We start from the raw sequence: 19,812 nt of genomic DNA, 5'->3' as shown, positions 1-19,812 counted from the left end.
TCTCATGACATCACAGGAAGCCCACTTCCACCAGCAATCAATGGGGATATGGAGGACACCCCACTGACAGCAGATGGTGACCCAGATGCCCACCTACAGACTTAGGGTGTGTAGTTAGTGATGATGTTGGCCACTAGTTGTCATATAGCACCAGCTCTTTTTATAGCAATAGAGCTCATTGCGGGAAAGGTTTTTTTTCTATATGAGGAATCAGTGTAGGATTTGACCCTGCCTGAAACCCCCATGGCACACCCCTATTTTGAGGGTTAGACCACTGTTTGAGTGAACTGCCATGAGGAAACCTTTTGGGTCAGTCTTCCACACCCACTTGGAACGTCCTAGGTGGGGCTAGGAAGTGAGCCCAGCCTGGCTGTGCCAGAACAGTGCTGTGCTAGGACGGACATGGGCCCCTTTTCTCTCTTTCTCTATTATTTCTTCTCCTTCTCCTCCTCTTCCTCCTCCTCCTCTCCCCCCCCTTCCCTTTCCCCTTCCTCTTCCCTTCCTCCTCCTCCTCCATTGATTTTTAGATAGAGTGGAAGGGAGGGAGAGAGGGGAGAGAGGGGAGAGAGAGAGAGAGAGACTGAAAGAGAGAGAGAGAGAGACAGAGAGAGAGAGAGAGAGAAACATCAACGTGAAAGAGATACATCAATTGGTTGCCTCCTGCAGGACCTCAACCAGGGCTGTGGATCTAACCTGTAATCCAGGACTCTTTGGTCTGAGGGCCAACACTCCAACCACTGAGCCAAATCAGTCAGGGCTAAAAAAAATTAATGGACTTTTTAAAGTCCAGTAATTAAATTAAAATATTTTGAACCAGTTTTGGATTTACATAAAAATTGAGCAGAAAGTACAGAGTTCCTAAAACCATTCTCCACTAATTTCTCCATCACTAACATCACCTGTTAGTGTGGTTACAGTTTGTTACACTTGATGAGCCAATATTGATACATTATTTTTAACTAAAGTCCATAGTAAACATTATGGCTCATTCTTGGCATTGTACATTCTGTGGGTTTGTACAAATATATTCACAATTATAGTATCATGCAGAGTAGTTTCACTGTCCTAAACATCTCCTGTGGTCTACATGTTCATGCCCACCCCCCAACCCCTGGCAAACATGAATCATATATATATATTTAAATTGATTTTTAGAGAGGAAAGGAGAGGAAGAGATAAAAACATTGATGACGGAGAAACATAGATTGGCTGCACCCTGCACGCCCCCTACTGGGGATCAAGCTGGGAATCAAACTGCTGACCTCATGGTGCCTGGGACAATGCTCAATCTGCTGAATCACACTGGCTGTGCAAACATGGACCTTTTACTCTCTCCATATTTTTGCCTTTGCTGGAATGTCATGTTGTTGAAATCATATAGCATCTAACTTTTTCAGATTGGCATCTATCACTTAGTCACATACATTTCAAATTTCTCCATATCTTTTCGTGGCTTGATATTCCATTATCTGGATGGGCGACAGTTTATCCATCACCTACTGAAGGACATCTTGGTTGCTTCCAAGTTCTGGTGATTATGAATAAAGCTGCTGTAAACATCCATGTGCAGGTGTTTGTGGGGACATGAGATTTTACCTCCTCTGAGTGAACGAACACCTGGTTGCTTTTGGCCTCTGCTGCCCAGGTCCCTGGCAAACCCATTGGCGACTCGCCTTCATGTAGTCTGGACTCCAGGCAATGGAAGTGTGCTTGACCTTCCGGGGCTGAACCCCAGACCTGGTGTACATTCGATAGTGCACATTGCTGATCCCAGGCCCTCTGGCACTTCCTTTGTGTGCATGAAAAATGGAATCTTCACCGCTGACCACAGCCACCTCTTATCCTGACTCCAATGTGCATCACAGGAGAAACCCAGATCACTGTGACTCTTGGCCCCGCACCCAGGAAGCCCAGCTTTTCCGGTCCCCAACCACCTCTGCTCTCCTCCTCATCCTCTCTCTCTCTCCTGCCTAGAGCAACCTTTGAAAAGGTAAATTTGACCTTGAGACACCCTCCCCCCAAACTCTTTTCAAGACCAAGACCCTTATCTGGGGTGGATATTGGGGTGGGTCCTGGGGCATCTTCGACTTTGTCAGAAGAGGACAAGGCTCTGCCACCAGGGAGGAGGGACTGAGAACGCTGTGTTTGCACCTGAGGGTCCTCACGCTGGGGTGAAAGGGCCTGGTCCCTGGGTGAGTGGGGAGGGGGCCTCTCTGTGAGGTGGGTATGACTTTGAATCCATTTGTCCAGCATCACTGCTCTCTTCCCAGAATGAGTCTCCAGCTGGGCCCAGCCTGATGTCCCGGTAACAAGCACCTCCCCTCGACTGGCCTAGGATGGGTCAGTGGGGGAGAGGGCCACAGTCTTGGGGCCTGAGGGGGAGGCACAGGAGCCTGCACTGCCTGTTACGCCTCTTATCTGGGAAAGTGGGCACCCCATGAAGTCACTGCTGCCCTTTTGTCATTGACCTTCTCCGTTAGGGGAAGGGGAGGTGCTACGTGCGTACCCACATTGGAGAAATGAACCCAAGACTAAAGCTGAGCCCCACCACCACTGCTAAAGCCCCGGGTGGCAGTGACTCACCCAGCCACCCATGTGAGCAGGAAAAATGTCTTTGTTGGTGGCCTCACTTTTGGGGGACACAACAAAGGCCACCTAGGCCCTGGCTGTGGCCATGTCATGTGTGGGGTGCTTGCTATTTGGGGGATGTGGAGCACAGCATCACCTTGCATTCCATCACTGCGGGCTCAGGTACCACTCACTCTAAATGAGGGGAAACCCCGAGGTCTGTGTAGCAGCCGCCTGGTGCAGAAACACAGCACAGTGTGTTTGGGAGGCCAGGATGGGGGACGAGTCCTTGTCCCACAAGCAGCACCCAGGGCCTAGGGAGTTAGTGACCGCCCATGCCCCCACTGGGCAGTAGGATGGGCAGGGCAGGGGGCAAGGGGCCATGGTGTCAGTGACGTGAGGGTGCCTCTGTCAAGTATTACCTGCCTTCCAAAGGTGATGAGACACACCCTGCTGGCTGATGTCCCTTGTCTAGAACGGCAGCTCCACCTCAGGACACATGGGGCGCTCTGTGCATGGCTGAATCATCAGAGCTCAGCAGTTTCCAGCACACAGTAGGAGCTTGATAAATCCTTCCTGCACCATGAGCCTGCCTGAGCCACAGAGCCCAGGGAGGGCTGCAGAGCAGGGTGACCAGCAATGGCTTCCCAGGGGCGGTGGCCTGCTGCAGGGGTGCCTCAAATGTCCAGCTTTCTCCTTCTTGGGCACCCACAGCTCAGGGAGGCCTGGCCCCTCACTAGCAGCTTCCTTGTCTGCATTTTGTTTTAAAGAGGCCATAAGGAACAGGATATTTATCATCATCTCCCAGGAACAGATCCCAAACCTAACGTAAAGAACTCAAGTCCTGGCCAGTTTGGCTCAGTAGTTAGCCTGACCACTGGCCCGAAGACCAGAGAGTCACTGGTTCGATTCTGGTCAAGGGTATGTGCCTCAGTTGCAGTTCAACCCCCGACCCCAACCAGTTGATCTGAGAGAGACACATCGATGTTTCTCTCTCTCCCTCCCTTCCTCTCTCTCACTCTATCTGAAAACCAATGGGAAAATATCTTCATTGATATTTTCTATTATTTTCCTGGTTTCTATTTCATTTATTTCTGCTCTAATCTTTATTATGTCCTTCATTTGGCTACCATTAGGCTCAATTTATTCTTTTTCTAGTTCCTTGAGGGGTACAGTCAAGTTGCTTATGTGAGATCTTTCTTTTTGCTTAATACAGGTGTTTCATGTTCACCTTTGAATTCTCTGTTCCTAGCACAGTGCTTGTAACATCTAATCATTGTTGTTACTGAGTAAATGAATAGGCCTAATTCCATAAACGATCTGTATCTGATACAAACTATAAGAAATGTTAAGAGAATACTGTTAAACACTGGAATGACACCAATTAGACTGACTCCTACAACTGGATCTGTGGCAGGTGTTCAGGAAAGAGAGTGTGTGATCTGTTAATGGGGTCATGGCCAAGTAGTATTTGAAGTGGTTCCTTCAGCAAACATATATTGGGCTTCAGGCACTATGCTAAGTACTAGGGATATAAAAGCCAATAAAACCTTGTCCTTCCTGGACAGGCTCACAATTTAGCGTGTTTGTTTATAACAGTGGAGGAGGCTGTCAGCAAGGTGTTCACATCCAGGGGTCAGAAGCTGAGTCTGGAGACCCCACAGGCTCCTGGAGCCCCTGGGAGAGGAAACAAGAGAAGGGAACCTGAGGTCTCTGCCCCTCGCTCCAGCTCCTCTGGCCCCTGCAGCAAAGGACACTCCTGCAGCAGCTGGAAGGCTCCGGGGCTGACCTTGGAGCCCAGGCCCTGGGTGATTAAGACAAGCTCAACTACTACGCAGGAGCCTGATGGATGTCAGTGCCCCGAGGTCAGTGCAGATCCCTCTCAAGGGGAACAGTGGAGATTTACAGGGACGGAGCCGCTCGGCTCTGCGGCACAGAACACTGTCTTCAGGACAGTCAGGCCTCATCGTCATCCTGCTGTAGGGATAAGTCCACGTGACCGTCATGCGTCCTTGTTTAAAATTGTTCATGTGGGCTCCTTTTGAAATATTTAACATGTTGGGTGTGATTAAACAGAAGAAAGATAAAGGCGAGTTACTGCTTTATTTAAACTTTGGTTTGTTGTATTCTTATTAAGGAAAGGGACTAAAAGTGCTTAGAAATCCAACAGAGCCAAGAGCATGTTGTGGTTCAAGACATGATGCATTGTTGCAATGCAGGTGGGATTCATCATTCGGTACCATGAAATAGTCCCGTTGGGATCTGGACAGGAGCCTAGCCACTGGAATCAGAGCTGAAAGTCAGTGACACACCCGGAGTGTCCTAAGTGCACACGGAGCAACTTTGGTGGGTACTGCTTCTCCAGCGTTCTGAACCTGTCCTTCAGACTGTCCCCAGCCACTGGCCAAAGTAGCTGATGGCTAGCCTTCAAAGAGGAGATGCTCTGTTTGCCACCCATTTGCCATCTTGCAAAATGCTTATCTTTAAACCTCCCTCCTTGTGCTTAAGACACATCCCAGTTCAGAAAGGCACAGTCCTCAGTGTGGTCCTCTGCAGGACAGAAGTGTCCTGGAGCCCATGCCACATGAGGGGCAGGCATGAAAGAGAACGAGAACTGGACAGGAGAAAAGAGTAAGCTTTTGGGTCACATTCTCCATGTCCTCGTTGTATGACTTCTCTGAGCACCAGAGATTAACATTTGCTCGGCCTACCAAGCCGGGTCACAGTGTGAGTCCAGTTTGGCACCTGTTTAGACAGGCCTTGCAGAAATGGGGTCTGTGTCACACCTGGGTTTTATATCTGCCACTTATTATTAGTGTCCTTATAGCAAATAACTCACCTTCTGTGTGTCTTCATTTATTTTATTTTGTTATTCCTCACCCGAGAATATTTTTCTATTTATCATTAGACAGAGTGGGAAGGAGGGAGAGACAGAGAGAAACATCAATGTGATAGAGCCACATTGACTGGTTGTCTCCTGTACGACCCGACCAGGGTCAGGGATAGACCGCAACCGAGGTACATGCTCTTGACCAGAATTGAACCTGCGACTCATTTGTCCGCGGGCTGACGCTCTAACCACTGAGCAAACTGTCCAGGGCTCAGTTTCTTCATCTGTAAAGCAGGGATAATAGTGTAACTACTTATATAATGGTGAACAGTGTCCAGCCCAAAGCAGAACCTCAAGAAATGAGAGCTGTTTTATAAGTTATTGCCAGGATAGTAAACTTGACCCTTGAATGATGCAGACGTTCGGAGTGCCGACCTGCCTCAAAATTGAAAATTTGTGTATGATTTTTGACTCCCCCAAAACTTAAGTTGTCCCTGGGTGTCTGGTTTCAGGGCATTGGTTGGAGGACCCCCTGCCAATACCAAAATCCGTGGATGCTCAAGTCCCCCATATACCTTCCATATCTGCGGCAGGATGGAGGGTCTATTAATGAAAAGCACTCGGACCCTCACTCCTGCCACCGTCCTGGGTGAGGGGCCTGCCTCCTGCCTGTCCCTGCAACTCGTCATGTTCCAGCTCACACTCTAGTATCATCAGAGAGGTGCCCCAAGGTGGTGACAGTTCATATGTCTCTAGTCGTTTGACACCTGGAGGGGTAAGGGTGATCAAGTCAAATAAATTGCTATTAAGAAATAATGTTAAAATGTTCTCAAGGGAGACCTGTGTGTAGTTAGAGGTGGGCTAACTTCCAAGACACATCTGCGAGGGTGGATATTATTTTTCTTTTGAGGTCATGGAGTCTGGCATTTCCTATCCCCATGGGCAGGGATGGTTTCACTCACCAAAGTGACCCGGTGCATGGTGTCTGGTGTCAGGGTCTCGCGGAGGGGGAGCAGAGGTGAGCAAACCTCAGAGGTGAAGGTTTTCGTGAGCTGGTTACATATATCACACTCTATAAAAGCGTCAAATACAGTGGAATCTGGCAAAGTTCTGGTCTCTCTCCCAGAAAATTCTGTTTTTCTGAGCCCCTGGAGAAGGTGGAGACCTTCCCACCTCTCTTTCCTTTTCTTTGATTCTGTCCACCTCCAGGCACAGCCTGCTGACAAGTCACGACACACATTAGGGTCACTGGGAATAAGGGCATAAAAGGGACTGTACAGATGTGCAGGTGTAAGTTCCCACGTTCTAACCATGATTTTGATTAAACACTAAACTGTTCCCCGTGTCATGGAAGGTGAGAAGTTTGGGGGGACTCCTGGGGCAATTCCCTGTGGAGGCCTGTTACCCATACCCGTTCCCTCCCCGTGACTACTGGACGAATCTCCTTCATCATCAGAATGTTCAAGGGAAGAGCATTTGAGCAGGATGCTATACCCTGATTGTATCGCAGGGGCGTGGATTTGTGACACTGTTTCCACATCTACCATCTGAACAGGAAGGATTGGTGGGTTATGGGCAAGCACAGGCCGATCCTGCCTGACACACCCGGTTAGGGGCACAGAACCCACAAAACCAAGGCTGGCCTCCTGGGGCGCTGAGGTCCTGCTGAGCCTGTGTGAAGCAGCACCCCTCCCGCCAGCCACGCCAAACTAAAAATGCAAAAGAATAGATTTACTTGCAAAAATGAACTTGTTCAGCTAAACCCAGACTTCCAACTCACAGACAGGGTCAGATAATAAACATGTGATGTCTTAAGCAGCTAAGTGTGTGGTAATTTGTTACACAGCAATAGAAAACGAATGTGCTAGCCTATGTCCATATCCTCCCTATAGACTTTTCCTCTTCTAGACAATTTCATTCCTAAATATTCCTTTTGATCCTTTCCTCTAGTTGTGGAGTGCTGAGGTTGAAAATACTTACCCAAACGTTATTAAACTCTTTGGGTAAAAATTAACCTATGTTCTTTTCCATGTTTTAAACATTAATGTTTCCACAGTAAAATAAAATAAATGAACAGGGGCCAGCTGTTATGTACACAGCTGTCCTCAGCCAAGCGCAGCAAGGACACCTTTGTTTGGCACGCGGCTCTCTCCAGTTCGAGCGAGCGCTTTGTAGTGTCCCCTCCACACCTTACACGCACTGGATATTCAATAACTGTTTATCTGAAACTGCAGATGCTTTAAGTTTACTAATGAAGGATCTCTGCTGGCTTCCTTCCAGGTGGCACTTCGCTCTGAGGCCCCAAACATAAGGACCTATGACAGGATGCGCCCTGGGACCTCAAACAATAAACATGCCCATGTTCTTGCTGTCTGAGCCACATTGTACAAGAAAGGAAGGAGAAATGGAGGGTAACCAGAATTTGGAGATTCGTTACCATGAACAGAATTTCCCAGTAGTGCAGCTCTGCTCACATTCTTACTTCTCCCCACCCCTCCAGGTATCTGAAATAGAAAAAAGGAAATGGAACAATTCTCCCTAAAAGAGTTCTCCCTTCTTTTAGAAAGCAACCTCAACTGTTGGTAGAGGTTTCCTAAGAACTCAAAGAACACTAGTAAACGTTAGGCCAGATTAGATCCATAATCAGAAAATACTGTTTCTGGTATTACATGTAAGTATAAAATGAAGCCAAGTCCACACACGGATTTATAGACACTAAAACACAAAGCAGCCGGTCTAGCAGTACCCAAGGCTCAAGGCCTTTGGCTGAAACTCTGGCCTGTGGCCGAACAGGCTGTAAGATCCTGAAGGGCAGCTCTGGGTTTCGCCAACACGTAACACAGTGCTCAAAGGGCTGCTCATAGAATTTGTTGAATTCAGTTAAACAAAGAAACAAAAAAAATTTTTTAAATTAATGATTGCTAAGGTGACATCTGAACCTAGATATTCAAACAATGCCATTCTTTTTTAATCCTCACCCGAGGATATTTTTCTATTTATCTTCAGATAGAGTGGGAGAGAGAGGGAAAGAGAAACATCGCAGTGAGAGGGGCGCATCGACTGGCTGCCTCCCACATGACCCGATCAGGGCCAGGGACGAACCGCAACCGAGGTATGTGCCCTTGGCTGGAATCGAACCCACGACTCACTGACCCGTGGGCTGACGCAGTATCACTGAGCCAAACCGGCCAGGGCAAACAATGCCATTCTTACGCATAGCACAGTGAAATTATCAGGGCAAAGGAGGGGAGAACTAGACCAAACAGTAGCACCAAAACCTCCAAGCCTACAGTAAGAATCGCACCATGTTTAGTCAGTAAAAATGACTAGCATTTAAAATATATTTAACAAGAACACTTTCTAACCATTCTTAAGTGAAAATAAGTTGCATTTTTAAATCTGAAACGGCTCTGGCATTAAGACTTGGTTGCTTCCTGGTCCACAGGGCTGAGATTCCACCGCACGACTAACTCCCCAGTGCTCTTGAGGCAGGTGTGGGCCATGTCCTCCTCTGCCGGAAGGCCTTGCGGCAACCTCAGGGGCTTGATTCTTATCAAATGCTTAACCACTTTCAGTTTCGCGTTCACCGAAGGGATGTTCTTGTGGACTTGAGGTGTATGCGCCTACAAACAGAGGGAAATAGTGTTGGAGATCAATTTCAAAATCACAGATGGCCCCATGTTTCCGTACAATTAATAACAAATTCTGTCTAAGTCAAACTTTCAAATACATTCCACTAAAGAATACATTTAAACAAAATATTGCGTATAGACCTTGAAGTTTAAAAAGCACTAAAGATGACTAAAATAGTTGCATACTTTTTGTAATCCAAGCATCTTTATTACATCTTTTTCCCAATATGGACGTCTTTTTGTACTTTTTATTCTGGTAACGAGATGCAGTTTATGAGGGTGCTGTGGATCCCCACCATATTTTTCATGATCTTCAGGTGAAGGCTGAAACACCTAGAAAAGAAGAATTAATCATATATGGTAAATTTTTAGCTTATACAGTTTATATGTACCTCCTTTTTTCCCCCCTAAGAAAACCTCAAAATAACTACATAATGATCTCATCCCTAATCTTTCTATAATTCTCAATCTCAAATTGAACATTCCTACCAGTCTGATTAGTTAGATAGAACCTAAGAATTTCCTACTCTAAGACAGTATCGCACAGGCAAGGATTTTTTGTTTGTTTGCGTTTTGAAGGACAGGGCAGGAGCAACCAGGTGACACCAAACGGTTCGGATGGACATTGTGGGAACTCCTTGTTTTTACACTCCCTGGCCATTTTGGTGGCTCTTGGTTGTGGGCTGCCCACACCTAAGGCAGGCGATGGTGGCCGTGAAGAAGACAAAAAAGTTACTGGAGTCGATCAGCTCTAGGCTCCAACAGGTTATAAAAAGTGGAAAGTATGTGCTGGGGTCCAAGCAGACTCTGAAGATGATCAGACAAGGCAAAACAAAACTGGTCATCCTCACCAACAACTGTCCAGCCTTGAGAAAACCTGGAACAGAGTATTATGTCATGTTGACCAAGACTGGTGTCCATCACTACAGAGGCCCATCACTACAGAGGCAATAACACTGAATTGGGCACAGCCGTGTAGAAACTACTACAGAGTATACACATTGGCTAGCATGATCCGGGTGATTCTGACATCATTAGAAGCACACCAGAACAGACTGATGAAAAGTAAATTGTGCAAAATTTGTCTTTAATAAGACTGGCCAGAGCTTGGTTTAAAAGAACCAAGTCTGGATGCCAGGAGAATGTATTATGCACTATATGAACTGGGCAATGGGCTGCACCCCTTACCCCTGTTCAAATGGAAGAACAAACACATAAGTCTAAAGTGACAATAAAACATGAATATTATAGGCCCTGGCTGGGATGCTCAGTTGGTTAGAGCACCCTCCCAACATGTCAAGGTTGCGAGTTTGATCCTGGTCAACAAATGAATGCATAAGTAAGTGGAACAACAAATTGATGCTTATCTTTCTCTCTCTCAAATCAATAAATAAAAATGAAAAACAAAACAAAACATGACAAAGAACAAAAAACCAAAACCTTTCCACTCCACTCTGTGTGGAAAGTAGGATCTTGTATTTGTTTCATCTGTACTAAATACATAAATGTGTATATATGATATATTCTATAAATACTGATTCTAAGAATTTATATATATATATGCTTACATATGTATAAAGGTCGCAAACACATTAGATCAAGAGTCATACCTCTGGGAAATCAGACTGAAGAAAGACCACAAAAGATGGCACTTGAATCAAGAGGTTATCATTCAATCATTAAAAGTAATATTGTAGAAACTTATCCACTGAAAGGTTCACATTATATTGCTAAATGAAGAAAGTATCTAGAGAAGCATTATATAGGGGTGGGCAAAAATAGGTTAATAATAAGAAGAAATAATATAGTAATTAATAAACAAATAATACAATAAACTATTTCGTGTACTCACAACTGTAGATCTACTTTTGCCCACCCCTATATATGAAAAAACTCCTATGTTTAAAAACATACATCAGAAAAGGATGTGGAAGGTGCTTACACAGGAGCTATCTCTAGGAGGGTAGGATTAAAGGTATTTTTTAGTTCTTTTTGCTGGTTTGTATTTTCCCAGGGATTTTGAAGAAACGTAGGGTGGGACAAACAATGGCAGCAGAGGATGGGGAGGTGTGCCAAAGAAAAGGAGAGAAGACAGGAGGAGTGTGAAGAGTATGAAATACTTGGGAGAGCCAAGGGTTCCGTGTGGCTGACGTAGAACAGATCATGAAAAGCAATGCAGGGGATGAAATTAAACTATGCTCAGCTATGCTGAGCCTTTAGAAATTTCCAGATGGGATACAGAACTATTGAGGGTTTGAAGTAACATGACCTTAATTCCAAGAGAGATTCAGAAAGAAAACACTTTCAAGAGAATAAAATGAACGGGTAGTGGGAGACTGTACGAGGACACCCAGTTAGGAAACACTCCCAGCCGTGGTGGAAGAGCCTGAACCACAGTTGCTGTGACAGAAAAGGACTGATCTGGACGCTGGGCAGTGAGACAGAAGGTGGGGGAGGAAGGCGGGGTTGAGACGGACGTGGAGGCCTCCAGCCTGGGAAACCAGGTAGAAGACGGCAGCGTTAACTGACGTAACTAACACAGGACGCGCCCCCTCTTCCTGTCTGATTGACTGGAGGGAAAGTACGACAATGAGCTGATTTTGGACATGTTTAACTTGAAGCACCTCTGCGCTCTCCAAGCAGCAAGGTCTAGAAACCATCCGAGGATACGGGAAGAAGTTGGGAACATGGGCTGGAGACACACACCTCGGAATGATTTCTATGTAGTTTAAGTTTTCACATTTACTACAGCTGGTGATCAAAATCAGTGCCTTGCACATTTTAAACAAATGCTAACACTTGAATTGATCCTTTTCTTCCAGAAGCTTACAGACTAAGGAACATAGAAAGATGCACACAGGTGTGGAAAGGATAGCAGCAGCAAGACCATGACTTGAAAAGTAAAGAGGTTTCTGAAAACAGAACATCAAACACAGTAAAGGTATCAAAATAATCAAAGGAAATACTATTTTACGTCTTTAAAATATCAGTGGAGAATGGTGGGCGCCAGGGGCTGGGGGACGGGGCTGGGGAGTTACTGTTCAATGGGCACAGAGTTTCAGTTTTGCAAGATGCAGAGTTCCGGAGATGGATAATGGTGATGATAGCACAGCGAGGCGGATGTGTTTAATACCACTGAACTGTACATGTAAAGTTGGTTGAGACAGAAAATTTTATGTTATACGTATTTTACCACAATACAAAAAACTGAGGAAAAAACAAAACAAAAAAACCCAGGGCTTTAAAAAACTAAACAGAGCCTTAACCATACATCCTACAATTACATTCATTTACCTCCAAAATGTTGAATACTTGTATCTACACAAAAACCTTCACACAAATATTTATAGCAGCTTTATTTACTACTGCCCCAAATTGGAAGCAACGTAGATGTCCTTCAGCAGGTGATAGATAAACAGACTGTGGTACATCCAGATAATGGCATATTATTGGTAAAAGAAAATGAGTGGCACAGTCACAACACTCAGGTTATAAAAATGTGGCTTTCATGATTTCCAGAACCTTTTCTGATTTCTGACTCCCCAGACACTTTAATGGAGAACAACTTGATCTTTGCAAATTCATGTTTTTCTGAGTTCTAACCAGAGATTTTCTAGTTAACTCATGATTTATCATTCTTTGGATTAAATATACAATTAATTGGGGAAAAAAAAAGGAAATGAACTTGGGGGAGAAAAAGGGGACACATCTGTAATACTTTCAACAATAAAAAATTTTTAAAAAGAGCTATCAAGTCATGGCAGGATAGCAAGGCACTTTCTCATTGCTAAGTGAACGGAGCCAGTCTGAAAGGGTCACCCACTGTGCTATGCCAATTATATGACATTCTGGAAAAGGCAAAACTACCGACAGCAAAGTGATCAGTGGTTGCCAGGGGTTGGGGGAGGAGGGGAAGGAATGACGAGGTGAAGCACAGAGAATTTTCAGGGCTGTGAAACTATTCTGTATGATACTGTAACAGTGGATACAGCACATTATGTATTTGTCAAAACCCAAGGAGTGTGCAACACACAGAGTGAACCCTGATGTAAGTTATTATAAGTTTAATAATAATGTGCCAATGTTGGTTCACCAATCTAATACATGTCCACCAAGGCAAGACATTAATAGGGTAAGTGTGTACGTGGGGGAAGGGACTATGAAGAAACTCGTTGAACTTTCTCTATAAACCTAGAACTGCTCTAGGAAATAAAGTCTATTCATTAAAAAAAAAAAAGGCAAAACACCAATGGCTTAGCCAGTGTTTTCTGATAAAAATGATATGTACACATAAACCTAGCAGAGAAAACTCAAAGACCCAAAGTGGCAATAGTCAACATAGATAAAGAAAGAGAAGAGCCACAGAAACAGAGCTTAGGAGCAGGAGGAAGAAGGCTGTTTTTTTCTAGACAATGGTGATATGAAAATGCAAAACATTAAGGGGAAAACCAGACACAGTAATAAATAGATTCTGAGATGTTTAAAACCCACTACATGGAAGGCAAGTGGCACATGTTTATTTTTAATAATCATTTATATAAGTTGTAAACTCTGCTCTATGACCTACATTCACAAATGATTTAACATAAAAGTTTTCAACATCACAAAAATAGGAACCTTTTAAAATTAACATTGAAAAAAATAGTAACATTAAAAAGGGGGGGGGACCTTGTTCTTACTTTATCTGGAATTCTTGACTTGGTGAATTTATGACGAATCCAATCTGTGCAAACGAGAGACTCCACGCCTTTGGTCATAGTCTAAAATATGATATAAAACATCGGTTTCTTAGAACTCTGTCTAGTGCAGAAATCCATACCCACCAATTCTTAGGTGACAAAAGTCTCTTTTTAACCTAACCTGTAATTTTTAAATGTTTTTCTCAGCCCTCTACATGAATCTTACCACTAACTTATTATGAAACAAAAAGCACATAATTATGGACTTCCAGACCAGGGGTTGGCAATATTTTTCTGTAAAGAACCAGATAGCAAACATTTCCAGCTTGGAGCTATACAGTTTCCATTGCCAAGTCTCAACTCTGCCACTGGAGGGCAAACTAACCTGGATAGTATATAAACAAACAGGCATGGCTGTGTTCAAGTAACACTGTGTTTAGAAAACAGGTGGTGAGCTGAATTTGGCCTGCAGGCTGTTGTTTGCCAACCCCTGCTCTAGACAATGCACAGTGTTTCACATTCAACAGTACAATGTCAAAGGAAAGTCAAAACGAGTTTCCGGTTTTCTTTCTATTCCCAACAATCTCATCTCTCCTAGTTCCCAGCTCCTGTTCTGTTCCTACAAGTTCTAGCCCTATTTCTCTCAGTCTGCAAAAGAGAAAGGATTCACTGCCAATCCTTTCAATACTTCAGAATTTTTAAAAAATAGAAAAAAAAAAGATAACTCTCGAAAAGAAAAACTTTTCATCCAGGAAACTGCTTTGTGGATGGGCAATAATCGTTCCCATCACGCCCTCCCGGTACTGCAGAGAGGGCATAAACAGCTTGCAATGCAGCAGGAGGGGATGGGAAGGCAAAGGGAAAACACAGGTTTTGACACACCGCCAACACTGGGCTTCTGTGCCTGTGTGCCTACCACTTGTGAGAAATGAGACACTTACTCTCAGAGGGTCAGTTACTCAGCATAAAAGGGAAAGAGTACTGACCACATGGGATTAATCTAAGGCAAAGTATGTAAAACACTGACATTAGTATTAGCTATAGCCAGCAGGAGGTCTGTATCTAGACTCTGGCCCCGAGAAGAGGTGAGGCTGTACCAAGGCAGTTTCTAAAAGATTGAAGGAAATACATGACAATACAAACATTGATGGTCTCTGGGAGATTGTTTTTCTTCTTTCTGCTTTTCTATTTCTTTTTAATTAAGCCCAAGAGAATCAATACTGGCCATTTTTTAGCAGCATATTTTCCAGGAAAAGATCTTTTGTGATTCTAAATGTTTAGGGGTAACACAGCAGATAAATCATAAACACAATTAACCCTCAACATTTAAAAAATTGATATATAAAAATAAAACAATTAGGTTTAACTTGCTGTTTTGTTGATTAGAAACGAGAAAGAATAATTTTAAAGAAATAGAAAAACAAAACAAAACGTAACTCTTGGAAAGAAAAACTTACGTTTAGTCTGCCTGGGGGCCTCAGAACTACTGAGCGCAGAAGCCCGGCCATGATGAGGTGACTGTCCTCTCCAGAGGCTGTGAACTGTGAAACACAGATCTGTGGGTCAAATATGTGGGGAAATGAACAGATCCCTCCTCTGTTTAAAAAACAAAACAAGTTAATGATAAATTGATTGAACTTTAAGAGTAAAATCTTAGTTATTTTAATACAATAAAGGCAAGCATTAAGTTATAGTAAATGTTTCATTCGGAGTTCAGTAAAACCATAGATAGTAAATATACTTTAACCACATCTCAGTTTCATCAAATGAGTTAGACAGAACCTCTGTGGATTCAACCAAAATGGGTCAATGGGGGCTACTATCATTTAAAACATCGTCAACAATGAGGGCAGATAAAAAGTGCTTTGTTACAGAACAACAAAACATTAAACTTGTTCCTACAAGTTCTAGCCCTATTTCTCTCAGTCTGCAAAAGAGAAAGGATTCACTGCCAATCCTTTCAATACTTCAGAATTAAAAAAAAAAAAAGATAACTGGCCGGTTTGGCTCAGTTGCTTAGTGGAGGACCAATGAGTTTGGGTTCGATTTCGGTCAAGGGCACGTAGGTACGCTGGTTTCGGTTTGGTCCCCTGGCCCTGGTCAGGGTCCTGTGGGAGGCAACCAATCGATATGTCTCTATCACATCGATGTTTCTATCTGTCTCTCTCTCTTTCCCTCCCTCCCACTCTATCCAATGATAAGTAGAAAAATATCCTCAGGTGAGGAATAAAAAAAAAAGAAACAACAACAACAACAAAAACAATAAAGAGCTGAAGGGACTGAAGAAATCCCAAATCCCATCTTTAGAACTGACAACGCTCTTACATTATGTAGGAGGAAAATGAATCCCAGAATGTTCAATCACTCACCCAAGGGCACCCAGCTATCCAGGGAATATATGGTGTGGAACTCAGTCCCTTTAATACCTAGTCCAGTGCATTTTCACTAAATCATCATAAAAGTAAAGCAAAACTCTCTTTTTTGCTTATTTGTCTTTTTTAAACTGTTCTTAACAGACACACATTGCTTCTATGACCTAAATTTAAACATCATGTTTATTTAGACGCATAACAATTATAGCCTACTATACAGACATATACTGAAAGCAGAAAGATAAGATGCATGACTTCAGACCTCTGACATTACAATACAGCATAACAGTTTCTAGTTCGGATCAACCACTGTTTGCTTGGCTGGTTGTTTATACACTCATATTGAGGCTTCCTTAGAAGAGATGCTTAGACCTCTGGCCCTCCAATCAAATAGATAAGGGTAAATTATTTTCTCTACCATACTTCTGTCTCCCAAGTTAAATATATACTAACCCAACTCATTTAGCTTCACACTTAGTTAAATCTTTCTCTTATCACTTAGAATTTGTCACTCAGAATTCAACAAAAGCCTTCTAATTGGCCTTCCTGCTTCCAACCTCCCTAAGGTTTTTCTCCATAGTAGCAATCATTGCATTAAACACTAAATCAGAACATGTCAACTTCTCTGCTCAAAACCTTGTAAAGAGCCAGATTTGTCACTGTTGGAAGAGGTTACACATTAGAAGGGAAAGCTAGAATGATCCATATGGTCCAATGACAGCATTAGAGATGCAACTCATGTGCAGCTCAATATAGATATCAATGGACACAGACACAATTACAGACATGGATGAAACGTGGGTTAGTTCTGTTATCTCAGAGGACCTAAAAGCGATGGCATCCCAGTAAAACTGAATGTACTCAGTGCCCGGATCTTAGTTTCTCATAGAATTCTCTAATAAAAGGAACCAGGGCTCCTTGGAGAAATAGCTGAGTACAGGGCTGCAGCAGGAGATATATAAAGGCGAGTCTGGGACATCTTGTAGTGCTAGAAAGGAACACAAGAAAAATCAAAATGATGAGATGTCAAAGGGACATAGGAGCCAAATGAAAGAGCTCCCAGTGGGGAAAGTTGGAATAACATGAGCAACAAAATAAGTAATGAAGTACTGGCTTATAATCCAAACCATAAAATAACCATGAGTTCCCACTGATAAAATTAAGTGAATTAATGAGAAGAAACAAATCTCCCTTACAGAAGAATTCCAAATAGTTTATGTAGATATCCCCCCCCCCCCTCAAAGAGGTTGAGCAAAACCACTCACCCCTGAAGTGAGGGCGGTGCTCAATGACCTGCTCCCAGAGGACAGTCCAGAAAGGGGGAAAGGAATACTAACTTACAAACATTATGTCAGCCAGAAAGATTAACATCAACTGTGATAAAAGTCAGGCTGACAGCATTTACGCTTGATATGATAGAATGAGAATGGCACTTAATCTCTGTGGTCTTCTTCCTAAAACCCCGTAACACCACTCTCGTTTTTTTTTTTGTATTCTCACCCGTGGACATTTTTCCTTTTTTTGTTTTTTTTTGTTAGGATAGAGTGGGAGGAAGAGAGAGAAAAAGAGGGAGGGAGAGAGAGAAAAAAAACATCGACATGAAAGGGACACATCAAGTGGCCGCTTCCCGCACGACACCAAAGAGGGCCGGGAAGAATCGCAACCAAGGTACGTGCCCTTGACTGGAATTGAACCTGCGACTCGTTGGTCCACAGGCTGACGCTCTAACTGCTGAGCTAAACCGACCAGGGCCATAACACCACTCCTAAGAGAAAAACATCAAACTCCAACTGAGGGACATTGTACAAAACACCCAACTGCCTCAAAATTGTCAAGGTTATCATAAACAGGAAAGTTTGAGAAACTGTCCTAGTCAAGAGGAGCCTAAAGAGCCATGCTAACTAAATATAGTTATGTAGAATCTTGGATGGGATTCTGGAAGAGTAAAAAAACATCAGGTAAAAACTAAGAAAAGCTGAAAGAAGTATGAAATTTAAGTTAATAATTTCAATATTGGTTCATCAATTATATTAATGTAAGAGGTTAAAAAGAGAGACTGGATGTGGGGTATATAGGATCTCTGTACTATCTTCATAAGTTTTTAAAATCTAAAACTATTCTAAAATTATTTCTTAAAAATGAAAAACCTCCAATGCCTGCCCATTTCAATCAGAGTGACAGCCAGTCCTTAACCTCCACTTCTTAAGATTTCAAGGCCAATCATTCTCTTGCTCCATCACTAAACATAGTGGTCCCCTTGCTGGTTCTGGAACTTGTACTGGCTGTTCCTACTCCTGAAATTCACATGGTTAATTCCCTTAGTTCCTTCCATTTTTGGCTCAGATTTCATCTTCTCAATAAGGTCTACTCTGATTTCATTATTTAACATTTTGACCCACACCTCAATTTTCAGCACTCCCAAACCCTGTTCCTCTATTTGATTTTCTTTCCATTGCACGTATCTTCTAACATAATCTCTTAGGTTTGTGGTTTATTGTCTATCTCTACCCAATAGCATGTTAGTTCCACAAGGGCAAAGACTTTTAAACACTGTTTTGTTTTTGGTCTGTTCTGTCTATTCAGATATATCCCAAGCAACTACCTGAAGTAGCAGGCAATCAATTTCTGCTCAATGAATGAAGTTTAAGTTACAGACTTCAGAAAGTGTGACAGTCAAAAGTTGTAAGTTTTAATAAAGGTTGTTCTTAATAATCAGGCACATTAACTCTTGGACCTTGAAACAATTATACTATCTTCTACTGTACAGTAACTTTTCTTTTTTTAATCAAAAGCGTTTCTATTTTATAATTTTTTTCTTTTTATTGAATTTATTGGAGTGACACTAATTAACAAAATTATACCGGTTTCAAGTCCATAATTCCACAACACATCATCTGTACACTGTATTGCGTGTTCACCACCTCAAGTAATAATTTTTCTCTTGCACTAATGCAAAAATAGGAAAATATATGCATCATGTGATAAGTATAATCCCATTTTCATAAAAAAATTTGTGACTGTGTACACAGAAACTTTGTGGAAGGCTATCAGAAGCTAGGCAGACCTCTTAAGTGCCTTTAGGCAAAAATACGCAGCACAAGCAACTTTGGGTCGGTGGTGACCAAAATATGGTTGCAAAAATCACAGCTTTCAGTAAAATAGCACCTATTTTAACTGCTAACTTCGGAAGGTTCGCCTTCTAACATGCAGCAATTTCAAAATCTGGCAACTTTGTATCTTCATTAACAGCAAATTGAACTGCACTGATGCCCAATTGGGGCGTCGGCGTCATGAATAAAGCAGAAGCATAGAAAATGCTAACCCAAACTTGAACGCCTTTTCCCTGGCTGTCCGGCCTCGGCGGCTCGACCCCCGAGCTTGCAGCATCCGGACTCCACAAGCACCGCATCCCTGAACCCCTCTAACTGGGACACAGGATCAGGTGGCCGATGGCTCTTCGGAAGCCAAAGGACCCGGACCCGGACGCAGGCCCACCTGGGTCACAGTGACCCGCAAACTCCGGGGAAATCTATCCACATCTACTTGGGGTTCCCAGATATGTCTTCCAGGCAAAACTGCAATACTTTCGGCCACGCATCCCCCACTCACCAGCAGTTGCTAAACGCTGTTAAACCTGAACTTGCCCGCCGACAGGAAGCTGAACAGAGGCGAGACCAGGAAGTGCTACACTCAATCTCTGCCGTCACAGCTGCGAGCAAAATAGTACTGCG

At 43.3% G+C, this 19,812-nt stretch overlaps 1 protein-coding gene and 1 pseudogene across 5 annotated transcripts; one reads left to right on the top strand and one right to left on the bottom strand.

Moving 5' to 3' along the window:
• Positions 1 to 6,869: 6,869 nt before the first annotated feature.
• Positions 6,870 to 19,783, bottom strand: MRPL30 (mitochondrial ribosomal protein L30). 5 transcript variants are annotated; one of them, XR_004960934.1, is made up of 6 exons: positions 19,691 to 19,783; positions 15,167 to 15,305; positions 13,710 to 13,790; positions 9,217 to 9,363; positions 8,764 to 9,021; positions 6,870 to 7,902 (listed from the first exon to the last, which is right to left on the bottom strand). XR_004960934.1 is itself a non-coding variant. In XM_036272635.1 (5 exons), the coding sequence occupies exons 2-5, from the start codon at positions 15,215 to 15,217 to the stop codon at positions 8,815 to 8,817; spliced, it is 486 nt and encodes a 161-aa protein (XP_036128528.1). In that variant the 5' UTR covers positions 15,218 to 15,265; positions 19,691 to 19,773; the 3' UTR covers positions 8,563 to 8,814. The 5 variants fall into 5 exon arrangements, 4 of the variants coding, with proteins under 4 accessions (XP_036128528.1, XP_036128530.1, XP_036128531.1 ...); XM_036272635.1 differs by lacking the exon at positions 6,870 to 7,902 and having other exon boundaries at positions 8,563 to 9,021; positions 15,167 to 15,265; positions 19,691 to 19,773; XM_036272637.1 differs by lacking the exon at positions 6,870 to 7,902 and having other exon boundaries at positions 8,563 to 9,021; positions 15,167 to 15,250; positions 19,691 to 19,770.
• On the top strand, positions 9,736 to 10,099 carry LOC118637292 (annotated as a pseudogene).
• Positions 19,784 to 19,812: the final 29 nt, after the last annotated feature.

The sequence above is a fragment of the Molossus molossus genome, unplaced genomic scaffold (genome assembly GCF_014108415.1).
Source record: "Molossus molossus isolate mMolMol1 unplaced genomic scaffold, mMolMol1.p scaffold_m16_p_20, whole genome shotgun sequence".
In the NCBI taxonomy this organism is placed as follows: domain Eukaryota; kingdom Metazoa; phylum Chordata; class Mammalia; order Chiroptera; family Molossidae; genus Molossus; species Molossus molossus.
This window is presented reverse-complemented; position numbering and strand designations above follow the sequence as displayed.